Source organism: Microcebus murinus, chromosome 4 (assembly GCF_040939455.1).
Source record: "Microcebus murinus isolate Inina chromosome 4, M.murinus_Inina_mat1.0, whole genome shotgun sequence".
Lineage (NCBI taxonomy): Eukaryota > Metazoa > Chordata > Mammalia > Primates > Cheirogaleidae > Microcebus > Microcebus murinus.
In genome coordinates, this window is record NC_134107.1 from 59,883,544 (window position 1) to 59,898,044 (window position 14,501).

The 14,501-nt window shown below is 36.2% G+C and overlaps 1 protein-coding gene across 1 annotated transcript in view; it reads left to right on the top strand.

Moving 5' to 3' along the window:
* The window catches only part of PPME1 (protein phosphatase methylesterase 1), a 52,810-nt gene that overhangs the window by 15,085 nt on the left and 23,224 nt on the right, over window positions 1-14,501 (top strand). The window contains exons 2-3 of the mRNA XM_012744857.2: window positions 5,810-5,903; window positions 6,783-6,875. Coding sequence (XP_012600311.1) covers window positions 5,810-5,903; window positions 6,783-6,875 — 187 coding nt within the window. The remainder of the gene's footprint in view (window positions 1-5,809; window positions 5,904-6,782; window positions 6,876-14,501) is intronic.

A 14,501-nucleotide genomic window follows, 5' to 3' on the forward strand; every position in this document is an offset into this window, starting at 1 on the left:
ATATGTGTGTGCATTTTTTCTGGATATAGGGTTCATAGCTTTCATCAAATTCTGAACATGGTCTGTAATAATAGCAAAGGATCCATAAATACATTTGATTCATGTGAATTTGGCAGAAGCCATATTTCCTTTGTGTCCTACAGCACCACTTTGGTCCTTTTCTGCCAAATTCCTTCCTCTGGTGGCAGGAGGTGGGAGGAAATTATACATTTATTTTGTTAGGTTTGAAATAAATTCTATTCTGACTTAAAAATTTGTATACAGTTACCTACCAAAGTAGATTTTTATTTATAAATCATAGGACTTAATAATTTATCTCTCTGACAATTCAGAACTTTAGAATTGACTTTGATTCCACAGTCAGTCATCCATGTCTTGTGAATATTCCTGAAATTTGTTAATTGTCTTTTGAAAGGTCTTTCTGTATTTTCCTATGTTTTAATTTCATTGCCAGTCAAGATTCCCATCCTTTGCTAGCCAGGTTATTGCAACATATTTTTTTCCAGAATCAAGCCCATCTTGTACCTTTTACCAGACCGATCTTTCTGAAATACTCTCATCTATACATTTTATTGGCTCTTCACTTTTAATAATACTATCCAAGTCCTATCTGATTTTGGGCCTTTTCAATAAAACCACACACAGATCACACAAAAAGAACATACATTCCCCACTTTATTACATCTAACATCATTCTTTTTCCACCATCTCCTTTTAGATGTGTCAGCTTCTTTTAGCTTTTCAGAACTGCTGTACTTATACCCACCTCATTCTAGTTACGTGTTTTTGTTTGCTTTCAGTGTCTCCTATAACAGGCACTAGATTGGGTCCTTATTCATGCTCTTCTCTCTGTCTGAAACGTCTTCCTTATCCCTCCCTATTTCCATCAGTCCAAATTCTGTCTGTCCTTCAATGCCTAATTTAAGTGTTATTTTTTTTGAAGCCTCTATTTATTCCCCAAGTTGAGAGTAATCTTTCTTTCCTCTTTTGAACATTTACCGCACTTTAGTTGTACCTCTGGGTATTTAATTCTTAGTACATTATGTTATTTTTGTACTTGATACTAGCTTGTTGAGGGTAGAGACATTGTCTCTCTAGTTTTATAATTATCCTAACATCTCCCATCCCAGTTCCAGCCTTATACATATAATAATATAATACATTCTTGGCAAATGTTTGTTGAATGAATAAATCCTTTTTTATTTTTATTTTTTTCATGTTGCCCAGGCTAGAGTGCAGTGGCTATTCACAGTTGCAATCCTAGCACACAACAGCCTCGAACTCCTGGGCCCAAGCATTCGTTCTCCTTCAGCCTGCTATAGGGGCATGCTGTAGCAGCTGGCAATAAATCCTTATTTTTAAAGTATAACTTAACTTTGCTATGCTTTTGAAAGTTCTTTCATTACTTTAAAATTATTTTATTATGACTGCATGGAGGAAAAAAGTCAGTAATTAATTTTATAAATTATAACTAAAAAAGACCTACCCAGGCTGTAATGACCATAATGTAGCTAGGTATCAAATAATGAGGATCTAAAGCTATTTTTAAAAATAATGAAAACTTGGCCGGGCGTAGTGGCTCACGCCTGTAATCCTAGCTCTCTGGGAGGCTGAGGCGGGCAGATTGCTCGAGGTCAGGAGTTCGAAACCAGCCTGAGCAAGAGCGAGACCCCGTCTCTACTATAAATGGAAAGAAATTAATTGGCCAACTAAAAATATATACAAAAAATTAGCTGGGCATGGTGGCGCATGCCTGTAGTCACAGCTACTCGGGAGACTGAGGCAGGAGGATCGCTTGAGCCTAGGAGTTTGAGGTTGCTGTGAGCTAGGCTGACGCCACGGCACTCACTCTAGCCTGGGCAACAAAGTGAGACTCTGTCTCAAAAAAAAAATAATAATAATGAAAACTATATTCCTAAATTACAGTATTCTGTTATGACTAGAATATAAAGATAGTGTAAGGTTTTTGCTGCCTATTTAATGTCTAACATCGGTTGCAAAATTAACTATAGTCTTGGAGTGTGTAAACAAGTATATGTTCTAAAAAAGGTATTAGGGGTATGCTAGAAAATCTCTGGGAGTGGGAGCAGTGTTTGGAGATGTAGAATTATTGACTGACTCCTTAACCAAATGGGAGTTACTCATTTGGTTGGTATAAGTTGGGTAGTCCCTGGAACCTTTTCTTTTTTCTTTTCTTTTTTTTCTTTTATTTCTTTTCTTTCTTTCTTTCTGGAATTTAGAAGTGGAAAGTATTCTCCTAGGAATAATTTCTGTTTATAGGAAGTAATTTTTCTTTAATTGGTACATGGCCAACTTGGAAAGTTTCTGTGACATTGGCAAAGTTAGACATATTTGGACTCTGAAAAGGAAACCTCGGATAATGTGCACTAAAGCCATATTACTTTTGAGAAGTATAAATGAGAGTGTAACAGTTAAAAAGAATCTTAAGAAGTAATGTGGCATTGGGGTAGAGGCTTTGGAGAATGATAGGACTAGATTTAAGTTCTGTCCCTTCCATTTAGTATTGTGTGACCTTGGGCAAGTTACTTTATGTCTTTAAATCTGTTTTTTCATCTGTTAAATGGGGATAAAAATAACTCAAAGTTTTGGAAGGATTAAATGGAATCATGACTGTAAAATATTTGGCACACTGTGACTCATTGTTGTACACAGTAAATATTAGATACTATGATGATATCCTAGGTCCAGATATAAAAAATTTATCCATGGGTCTTTAGGATCTATTATAACATGTTTGACATGCCATGTTGTGGTTATTATACTCAAATTAGTATATGCATAGGTAGATTTATGAGTGACTGATGAGTGAGTAGAATTAGAAGTTCTGTTTTTAGTTTTCCCATAGGATTTCAAGTGCAACCAGAAAACCAAAAAAATGGCTCCAAGCTGAAGTTGGAATTTATTTCCACAGAGATACTTTTTCTGTCAGAAAATAGGGTTATCCATTTACTGAGCAATTACCAAAAACCAGATGAATTAAATTATTTAAAAGACGTGTTATTTTATTCAGTCACTACAATCCAAGGCAGAAAGAGTTTGAATAATTTGACCCAGCACATACTGTGTTAGGAACTTATAGAGAATTTTATAGAGAAATGGTAGGAACTATAAGGAATTTGAATTCCAATCTCCTTTCAAATTGTGTACTCTACATTTGTATTCCTGGTACCTCTCTCAACCTGAGGAACTTTGAAAATTCTCCCTGCCCAGGCCATACCCCAGACCACTTAAATCAGTTTCTAGGCATCAGTATTGTTTGAAGTTTCCTAGGTCTGCGGTCCAGATCCCCAGGCCACAGGTCAGTGGCCTGTTGGGAACCAGACCAAGCTGCACAGCAGTAGATGAGTGGCAGCAAGCATGGGAAGATTCATCTGTATTTATAGCTGCTTCCTATAGCTGGCTTCACTGCATAAACTCTGTCTCCTGTCAGATCAGCAGCATTAGATTCTCACAGGAGTGCGAACCCTGCTGTAAACTGCATGCGAGGGATCTAGGTTGTACGTCCCTTATGAGAATCTAATCCTGATGATCTGAGGTGGAGCTGAGGTGGTAATGCTAGTGCTGGGGAGTGGCTGCAAATACAGATTATCATTAGCAGAGAGGTTTGACTGCACAATAAATGGAAAGGGCTTGAATCATCCCGAAACCATCTCTCGCACCGCCTCGCTTTCCCACTCCCCCCACTCTCTCCATGCCCACCTCCATCGATGGAAAAATTGTTTTCCATGAAACCAGTCCCTGGTGCCAAAAAAGTCAAGGACCGCTGCCCTAGGTGTTGTTACAGAGGTTGAGAATGACTGACCTGGCTTAATGCCTAGAACAGAGTGCACATTCAATAAATACTTCACTGTTGAAAGAATACACTCGTGATTACCCAGTTGGCTCCCTTGTAATTCTTCCCAGTATTCAAGTAGTCAACCAAGAGTGCTTTTATCAATTTAAGTTTTTAAGAGGGGCTTTATATTACACTTTGTAGGTATTCTCCACTCAGCCCCATGGCATATATGGGAAGATATTTGGTAGGAGGTAATGTTTTGCTGCTTACAGAATTCTGAATTTCATTCATTACTGGGAAGAAAAAATAGATTGTAAATAGGGGAAGGCTCAGGGTTTTTTTCCTGTGTTCCATCCAAGGTTGAAGACATAGGCTGTAAATAGACATTGGTTATTTTTGTTTTGTTTTAAAATAAATTTATATTTTTTAATAATATATGGTCAAAAATCAAAAGATAGAAAGGGATATACACTGAAAATTTTTCCTCTCATGTCCCAATCATACATCCCTTCCTAGGATACTATCAGTGTTATATCAGTGTCCTCCCAGAGACATTGTAAACATATATAAATAATCAAATATAAATATAAATAATTATATTTATATATATTGCCCAGTTTATCCAAACCATAGAATGTACATCATGTTTGTCTTTTTTTAAAACAATGTATCTTGGAGTTATTATATATCCATATACAAACCAAAGAATTTTATCGATGCATAATTTCTTCATTTTTACAACTATTATGTACCACAATTTATTTATTTATTTATTTATTTATTTTTTGAGACAGAGTCTCGCTTTCTTGCCTAGGCTAGAGTGAGTGCCGTGGCGTCAGCCTAGCTCACAGCAACCTCAAACTCCTGGGCTCAAGCGATCCTCCTGCCTCAGCCTCCCGAGTAGCTGGGACTACAGGCACAAGCCACCATGCCCGGCTGATTTTTTTTTATATATATATATTAGTTGGCCAATTAATTTCTTTCTATTTTTATGGTAGAGACGGGGTCTCGCTCAGGCTGGTTTTGAACTCCTGACCTTGAGCAATCCGCCCGCCTCGGCCTCCCAGAGTGCTAGGATTACAGGCATGAGCCACCGCGCCCAGCCCACAATTTATTTTAATCAGTCCCCTGTTGATGGATATTTAGATTGGTTCCAACTTTTCTGTATTGCAAACAATGCTATGTTGAATAGATAAGTCATTTCACTTCTGTGTGAGCAATTCTTCTGATAAATTCCTAGGAGTTTATGATATTACTATTGCCAATTTGCCTTCCATGAAGGTTTCCTAATGTTGATTGGTTGGGAATGACAAAAAAGCATGAAAGAATGTGAGAGATTAAAGATGTGAAGAAGGAATAGTGACCAAGAATGATTGTATTAATAATAGGAATGGTTTTTGTTTTGTTTTGTTTTGTTTTTTTGGAGATGGGAGTCTTATTATGTTGCCTAGTCTGGTCTGGAACTCTTGGGCTCAAGCAATCCTACTGCCTCAGCCTCCTGAGTAGCTGGGACTACAGGTGCATGCCATTACACCTGGCTAATTTGTTTTATTTTTAGTATTTAGAGATGGGGTCTTGCTCTGTTGCTCAGGCTGGTCTCAAACTCCTGGCCTCAAATGATCCTCCCTCCTCAGCTTCCTGAGTAGCTGGGATTATGGGTACAAGCTGCTGCACCTGGCATGAATGGTATTAAAGTGGCTTGTGAGGATAGGAATGAGCCTACAGCCAAGAGCAACTAGCAGGTTTTGTGGTGTACATATACATGGAATTTATTTGTGATTAAAATACACTAATTTTCTAGAATCCTAAAGTTTTTACTCTTAAATCTATATTTGAACTTACTTAAACACATTTTTAATGTGGTGCTTTGTGATGAGCTCTTTAAATCTTTAAGAGAAAATAACCTTTGCTATTTTCATTTCAGATTTACATTTAGCATTTGTTGACCAAGATTTTATCTTTTCATGCATAACTGTTTTTTACTTGAAATGTCTTTCTTTTTTTTCTCCCCAGCCCTGGAAGAAAGCGGGACTTTTCGCCTGTTCCTTGGAGTCAGTACTTTGAGTCCATGGAAGATGTAGAAGTAGAGAATGAAACTGGCAAGGATATATCCTTTGCAATGGCTTATTTTTTAGTGAGTTTATGATGTCGTGTAAGTTAGAAGACTTGCATAGTTTCTAAAATGTTCTTTATTCTTGCTTTATTCTCCACTTGTTGTTTATGAATGTTACCTGTAAGTCCATGCCAATATTTTTCTTGGCTGTGATTATCCAGTGCAACTTGAATTTAATCCATGAATTAAATTCATGGCCGGGCGCGGTGGCTCACGCCTGTAATCCTAGCACTCTGGGAGGCTGAGGCGGGTGGATTGCTCGAGGTCAGGAGTTCGAAACTAGCCTGAGCAAGAGTGAGACTCCGTCTCTACTATAAATAGAAAGAAATTAATTGGCCAACTAATATATATAGAAAAAATTAGCCGGGCATGGTGGCGCATGCCTGTAGTCCCAGCCACTCGGGAGGCTGAGGCAGCAGGATTGCTTGAGCCCAGGAGTTTGAGGTTGCTATGAGCTAGGCTGACACCACGGCACTCACTCTAGCCTAGGCAACAAAGCAAGACTCTGTCTCAAAAAAAAAAAGAATTAAATTCATAAAACTGATATACTGTATCTCTTAAGGGCCCTGGGGAGAGTTTCATAAATCAGGTGAGTTGAACTGATTTCATTTCTATTATAGAAACCAGGGATTATATCCTCATTAAGGCAAAGGGAGTAATTTTTTTAATTGAAAAAAAATGGTCATACTGGCTTTATGCTTCAATAACCCAGGGTTGGGGGGCTCAGAAATGTTTAAGTTTCTCTTACATTTAGAAGTCTGCAGCTTTGTATATAAGTTAGTGCTGCTTGAGTTTTTACTCAGTATTATTATGATTAAATAATCAAAAACTTAAGAGTGAGAACTTGAATGTGTTTTCTTTAACTATTCATACACTTTTCGAGTTTACAAGAGTGGTTCAGAGGGTCCAGTCCTGCTCCTTTTGCATGGAGGAGGTCATTCTGCCCTTTCCTGGGCTGTGTTCACGGTAAGTTATTGATAGTAGAAGTTGATGTTAGCACTATTGAAGTCAATTAAAGGTAGAGACAAATCTCTGAAATTAAGGTGTTTTATTTGGGAAGCAATAATTGCATTTTGGGACATGCACATAAACTGGTGGTCTTCAGTGTATCTGAAGAACAAAGAGAAAGGTGGAGTTTTTATTTATTTATTTTTTTATTTCAGCATATTATGGGGGTACAAATGTGTAGGTTACATGTGGTGGCTTTCCTCCCTCTTCCCCCAGTGGAGTTTTTATTAAAAGGAGAAATATTATGTATTGTTCTTCAGGAAGGTTCATTGAAAATTGGGAAAGCTGGCTAAATTGGTGAGTGATTGTGGTAGGTAAAACTAGTCTTAGAACCAGTAGGTTTCAGTAGCTAATAGGTAAAACTGGTTTTAGGTTACAGCAGGCAGTTTCAGCAGCCAGGCTTGGAGAGAATTATATTCTTGTAACAGTGTTATATACCCTCAGTGTTTTTTCCCTCTTGACTCTGTTTCAGTTGGTTGTGACAAGAATGACCCAATTTGTACAATCAGCTTTCAATCAGCTTTCACAGCAATCATTGTTTTACTTCTGGATGCATCTGGCTAGTCTAACTCTTTCTTCTGTGCTCATTTATATTGCTAGATATAAGAAGGTTAGGGATATAGTAGAATCCAAATATTTGTCATGGTAGGCTGAAAATCCCCTGTTCTTTAAACCAGATGTTCTTAACTGGGGTAAGGCTTAGCGCGTGAATTCGTCAGTTTATAAAATTTTGTATGTTTGTGCATTGCAATGAGTGGGAATGGATTTGTGCCTTGTCAAAAGTGGGGATCTGTATCTCAGTAATATAAGAGATGAGCAGACATTTTATTCAGTTGCTTTAGATAATGTCTGTCACTTTACCTGGCAGCAGGGAATATTGGGATTACGTATAAAAGCACCTCTTGTCTCTTCCATTAGACCGTGAATTCCTTGAAAACAGGGATAATGTCTTATTCCTTTTGTTTCCCAAATGCCTAAAACAGTTCTTGACACATAGGCACTTATTCATTAGTAATTAAATAATTTGGCCAACATCTTATTTGGTACTTCCTCTTACTCTAGGATAAGCTGTATGATATGCCCATAAGTGCCAGGCTCCCTCATGTCTCTAGACCAGGCCTGTTCAATAGGAATATTAATATAATGCAAGCCACACATATCATTTTAAATTTCCTAGTAGATAATTCAAATAGAGAAGAAGAAACAGGTGAAATTAATTTTAAAATGTATTTTATTTAATCCATTGCATCTAAAATATTATTTTAACAGGTAATCAATAAAAAATTATTATTGAGATAGTTTACATTCTTTTTCATACTATCTTGTATTTTATACTTAGAGCATATCTCAATTTGGACCAGCCACGTTTCCAATCATAGCTTTAGTCATTTACATTCCTCAAATAGATTGATAAGTTTTTTTGGATGCAAAGACCCTGGCTTATTTATACCTAGTACATATTATATGCTCAAAGAATTTCGTTTTTTCTAAGGAATGTTTCTTTGAATGAACAAGTAACAGTGACATGTACCAGTTCCTAATATAGTAGCTATAGTAGTAAATGTACTCTGGTTGCCCTAAACCAAAGTCAGAGCCATCAGAAATGGCTCATGTGCTATATAGCTAGCTTGGCTCTGCTGTGAGCTAATACACTGTCATTGGGCAGCTCTAACACACTGGAGACATGGAAGGAAGGAAAGAGATGTGTGACTTGGGAGAGGAGTGAAGCACCATCTTAATTGGCATGTCACATTCATATTAACTGCATTGTAACTTATTAAGGATAGTGAATCCAGGCTCTGCCTCATAAGAAATTTGGCAAAAAATAGTAGGTGAATAGGAAAAGCTTTATTCCAGGGATAGTACTTAACAGGTCACAAGATTTTGTAAAATTTTGATGAGAATTACATATATAGGCTAGAGATAGCCTCTCTGCATTTATTGAATTTTAGAGAAGCTCCCCAGGACTCTAGTGCAATATCAGAGCTAATGTTACCTATTTGAGCATTCATGGTCTTTAGAGAGGAGCAATCTAGGTAGGACTAGAATAGACTTTTCATGAAACAACTATTAATCTTGACTCTTGAGAGAAAGAACAATGAAGTACGGGTCAGATGTGATTTCTAGTCCTGATTTTACCAGTACTAGTTGTAAGGCCTTGAGTAAGCCTTTGAGCATGGTACTTAAGCCTTTCTCTCCAAATATAGGCTCTTTACATTTCAAGGTTTTTTAATGTAAAATAATAAATATGACCTGTTTGTAAATATAAAGCCTTATACAAATACTATAATCTATTTGTTGATATCTATTGATAATAAATTTTTTTAATATCAGAGTGATATTAACAGAGTGAGACAGAATCTCACTCTGTTGCCCGGGTTAGAGTGCCATGACATCAGCCTAGCTCACAGCAACCTCAAACTCCTGGGCTCAAGCAATCCTACTGCCTCAGCCTCCTGAGTAGCTGGGACTATAGGCATGTGCCACCATGCCCGGCTAATTTTTTCTATGTATTTTTAGTTGGCCAGTTAATTTCTTTGTATTTTTTTAGTAGAGACGGGGTCTTGCTCTTGCTCAGGCTGGTTTTGGAACTCCTGACCTTGAGTGGTCCGCCCACCTCAGCCTCCCAGAGTGCTAGGATTATAGGCGTTAGCCCATACTAAATATTTTTATCCCATAGATAGGAACAATGAAATAACATGGGAAGTGCCTGCACATAAAAGATGATCGACAGGCCGGGCGCGGTGGCTCACGCCTGTAATCCTAGCTCTCTGGGAGGCCGAGGCGGGCGTATTGCTCAAGGTCAGGAGTTCAAAACCAGCCTGAGCAAGAGCGAGACCCCGTCTCTACTATAAATAGAAAGAAATTAATTGGCCAACTGATATATATATATAAAAAAAAAAAAAAAAACTAGCCGGGCATGGTGGCACATGCCTGTAGTCCCAGCTACTCGGGAGGCTGAGGCAGAAGGATCGCTTGAGCCCAGGAGTTTGAGGTTGCTGTGAGCTAGGCTGACACCACGGCACTCACTCTAGCCTGGACAACAAAGCGAGACTCTGTCTCAAAAAAAAAAAAAAAAAAAAAAGATGATCGACAAATTGTTGCTGACATTATTAAATTTATTATCACTGTAAAATATATCTTTAGTTCTTCTTTTGCCAAAGTATATTCTGTAGATTACTAATTCCATGAAAATTAGTGAAACAGGGATTTTGTGATTAAACAAGTTTGAGAAATATTACATATTAACATCCTTCTCTTACTCTCTTGGAAATTCACCCTACATAACAGTATATTATTAAAGGCTCCAAGATATTGTTCTAAATATATCTATTTAATTTTATCTTTGTCTTTCAGATGTATTTGACCACTCAATTCTCTTGTTCTAAAACACCTATTAGCATCCCACATTTTGTGAAGCTCTGTTACAGATAGATCATTATATCATAGTTGCTCACCTGGTTTATTTGTACTATGTAAGCAAGGGAATTCCCTACCACTCAGTTAACTTAAGCTTGGACTTTGGCTGGTTAAATTTACGTGTCCTTTTTTGTTGTTATTCCTGACGGTGTACCAGCCCACTAAATGACTTTATATGTGACAGTGCTTTGAAAATAAAAATGGGTACATAAAAGTTAGTACTCGTGCAGTTGACTTGACTTCACAGGTCAGATTTCAGACGTTGGAACATGTCTGTGGATCCAGAAAGCAGTTTATGGTAAACAGCAGGAATAAGCTTAAGCACCTCATAATCATGAGAGACAGAATTTCCCTCAGACCTTCACTTGGATAATAATTGGTAAAATAGGGCAGTAAAATAAAAGCATACAGGCATTAGTATAATAGAAGGACAAGTATACTGAAGCCAGAAGAAGAGATAGACAACTGCAGTTGACATTTATGATATTAGATCATGAGATCCTTGAGAACAGTTCCTACTATGCCTTATTCACTCTTAAATGTCTACTACACAGGGCCTATCATGGCACTGATGCTCAATAATTATTCTTTGAATAAGTTAATACTATCCCTGAACACTTAAGAAAAGGTTAGATTCTATTCACTGTATTCAGTTTAAAAAAGCAGAAAAGTAGGTAATTATTCTAAAGGCTTTATCAAATGACAGTCATTTACATATGACTGACACATAAAGAAGTTGTATAACATGGTCAGAAAAATCTCAAACTCCAAGAGACACAAAGCCAAAAGACATGAAAAAACAGTTCTTGGGGAACAGACAGATAGATATGGGGAACATTCATCCTCCCTAGTAATCAGATACCATTCATAGGTCTTATTTTGTAACTTATCTATTTAATAATGTTTTTCAAAATGAATCCTCAGTATTGACACAGGTACCAGAAAACAGATACATTCAAACATTACTGGTGGTGTTGTAAATGAATAGAGCTCTTTTGGAAAATAATTTAGCACTGTGATTGAATCATCAAAATATTTATATCATTTGACACAGAAACTGCATTTTAGAATTCTAAGTTCTAAGGCAATGATAACAAATACAGGAAAAGCTGTTTGTTTAAAATTAATAATCTCAGTGTCCAACAATAAGTAAATGGTTAAATAAACCAGATGTACCTATAAGATAAAATATTATGTACCCTTTTAGTTTTCCTGCACACTATGGAAAAAAGCTTATGAGTGATTCCCCCCCCCCAATTTTCTATATTCTAGGTTCTCAGTTATATGTTTACTACTTTCATAATGTAAAGATTGTTTTTTGCTTTAATGGAAACTATTTTCAAAGGAAAAAGTTGTATTCAGTTCTGGATCCCACAAAAGAGAGGTTGACAAACTGGAATTTGTCCAGAAAACAACAGCTAGGATTAGAGTACTTGAAACCATAGCATTTAAGGAATAGTTGAAAGAACTGAAAAATATTTGGTCTGAAAAAAAGAAAGACTTGGGGGACATGTTTGTTTTCAACTGTAGTAAGAAAAAAATCAGCCACATGTATTTAACATTTACTATGTGCCAGGTCCTATGCTAAGTGCTTAGGTACATGATATCATTTAATTTAATCTTTTGAGATTATGCAGATGAAGACATGGAAATTTAGAGAAATCACATAGCCAATGACAGCACCAAAACTCAAACATAACTGTGTCTGACTCCAGTATGCATTTTTCTTTAAAGACTGGTTCTGTGCTGCCTAAGAGGGAAGTCTCAGGCCAGAAACTATAGAGACCTACTAGGAGCTATTTTTAAATATAATGCAACACTTCCCCACCCAAATCCAAACTAAACATATTTTAGATGTATTAGAATTAGAGAAGGAATACGGAAGGCATGTTTTGCTTGAAAAATACTAGATTGTAAAATTCTGGGGAGTTGAACATTTTTATACACATTTACTTAATTGTAATTGAGTACCACTGTTAGGCAATGGAAGCTATTGAAGAGCTTTAAAAAATCAAGGTGCTAGTAAAGATGATGGGGCACGAAACACAAATGGAGGCAGAGAGACTAGTTAGAAGGCTGTTCTTGTATTACTCAGTTCTAAATATTTGATATTTCACAGAGTGTTAATTTCTCTCAAAACAGAGAAAGTTCATTTAGATTTTCTACCATGTAAAAACTACTTAGAATAATGCTGTTTTAAGCTACCCAGCTTATTTATGAAGGTGCCATCAGTCTAATACTAAAACCAGGCAATGACAATGTAGGAAAATCAGTCAAATGTCACTTATAAAATACATGCGGAGTCTTGAGTAAAATAAGAGCATATTGAATCCAGTAGTGCAGTAAAATAATAATACACTGTGACCAAGTAGGTTTTAACCCAGGAATGTAAGAATGGCTCAGCCTTAAAAAAATCTTACCAAGGCCGAGCGCAGTGGCTCACGCCTGTAATCCTAGCTCTCTGGGAGGCCGAGGCTGGCGGATTGCTCGAGGTCAGGAGTTCGAAAGCAGCCTGAGCAAGAGCAAGACCCCATCTCTACTATAAATAGAAAGAAATTAATTGGCCAACTAATATATATAGAAAAAATTAGCCGGGCATGGTAGCGCATATCTGTAGTCCTAGCTACTCGGGAGGCTGAGGCAGAAGGATTGCTTGAGCCCAGGAGTTTGAGGTTGCTGTGAGCTAGGCTGATGCCACGGCACTCACTCTAGCCTAGGCAACAAAGCGAGACTCTGTCTCAAAAAAAAAAAAATCTTACCAGTATGATTCATCTTTCTTACCTCACTTGATGCATTAAAAGGACTTGAACAACTATAGTATCTACTCATGTTGAAAAATCTTGACAACTAGGAATAGATGAAAACCTTCCTAAACTTTATATAAGTTTATATACTAGAAAATTGTGTAAATATCATACTTAGTGGTGAAACATTAGACACATTCCTTTTAAAGTCAAGGACAAGACAAGTGTGCTATTTTCAATGTTATATTGGAAGTTCTAGCCAAATAAGACTAGAAAGAAAAATGAGTTTTAAAGATGTGAAAATAATAGCTAGAACAGTCATTATTTGTAGATATTGTCTCCCTAGAAAAATAAAGCAAATCAGGTGACAAACTAAGCAATAGTTTTCAAAGTCAATATTTTAAAAATCTGTTTTTCCTAATATTAGTGCTTATTAAATTTGGAAATGTAGGAAAAATGATTCTATTTGTAAAAGCAACAAAAATACAAAATACCTGGGAATAAACCTTATTTTTTTTAAATATAATACATTTATGAAGAAACAATAAAAAAGAAGGATTTAAAGGAAAATCTGAATAGGGAAAATCATGTTTCTGTATGAATCTGGCTAACCTAGTTAAGATCCCAATGGGATTTTCATGAGACTTAATAAACTGAAACTCACATGGAAGAAGAAATGCCTAGGGACGACCAAGATAATTTTGAAAAAAAGGGGATAGAGGTAACTTGCCCTCTCACACATCAAAACATATTCTTTTTTTTTTTTTAATTATCTCTGCCATTTTATTTATTTTATTTTTTTATATCAAAACATATTCTTAAAACTCTTATCAATTAATAGTATAGTATTGGCAGAAAGAATAAAGAAATAAATCCATGTGTCAAAAGAAATATATGCTGTGAAAATAAAAATCCAAATGGATTAAAGGACTGAATTTAAAAAGCAAACCTTACAGCATTCAGATAGGACCTTGCAGCAGGCCCTCTTAAACCTAGCCAAAAGAAGTGAAAGCCATAAAGGAAAGATTGATTAACTTTTTTGTTGTTGTTTTGGTTTTTGTTTTTTTGTGATCAAACTTACCAGATGGATTGATTAATTTGACTTTGCTAAAATCAAAAACTTCTAGATATAATACCTTAAGGTTAAACACAAGTTATGTGTAAAGTAAAAAATATTTGAAATATGTGCAATGTAAATAACAGGCAAAGGGTTAATACTTTCATTATATTAAAAGAATAAAAATCTACAAAGCAGTAAGAAAAAAGACAACCCAGTAGAAAAAATGGGCAAGAGATATGAAGTGTCAGTTCACAGAGGGAAATATTAATAACTGATAAATTTATAAAAATGGCACTATCTCACTATTAATGAGAATAATAAAAGAATACCACTTTTCACTTATCAAATTGGCCAAAATTA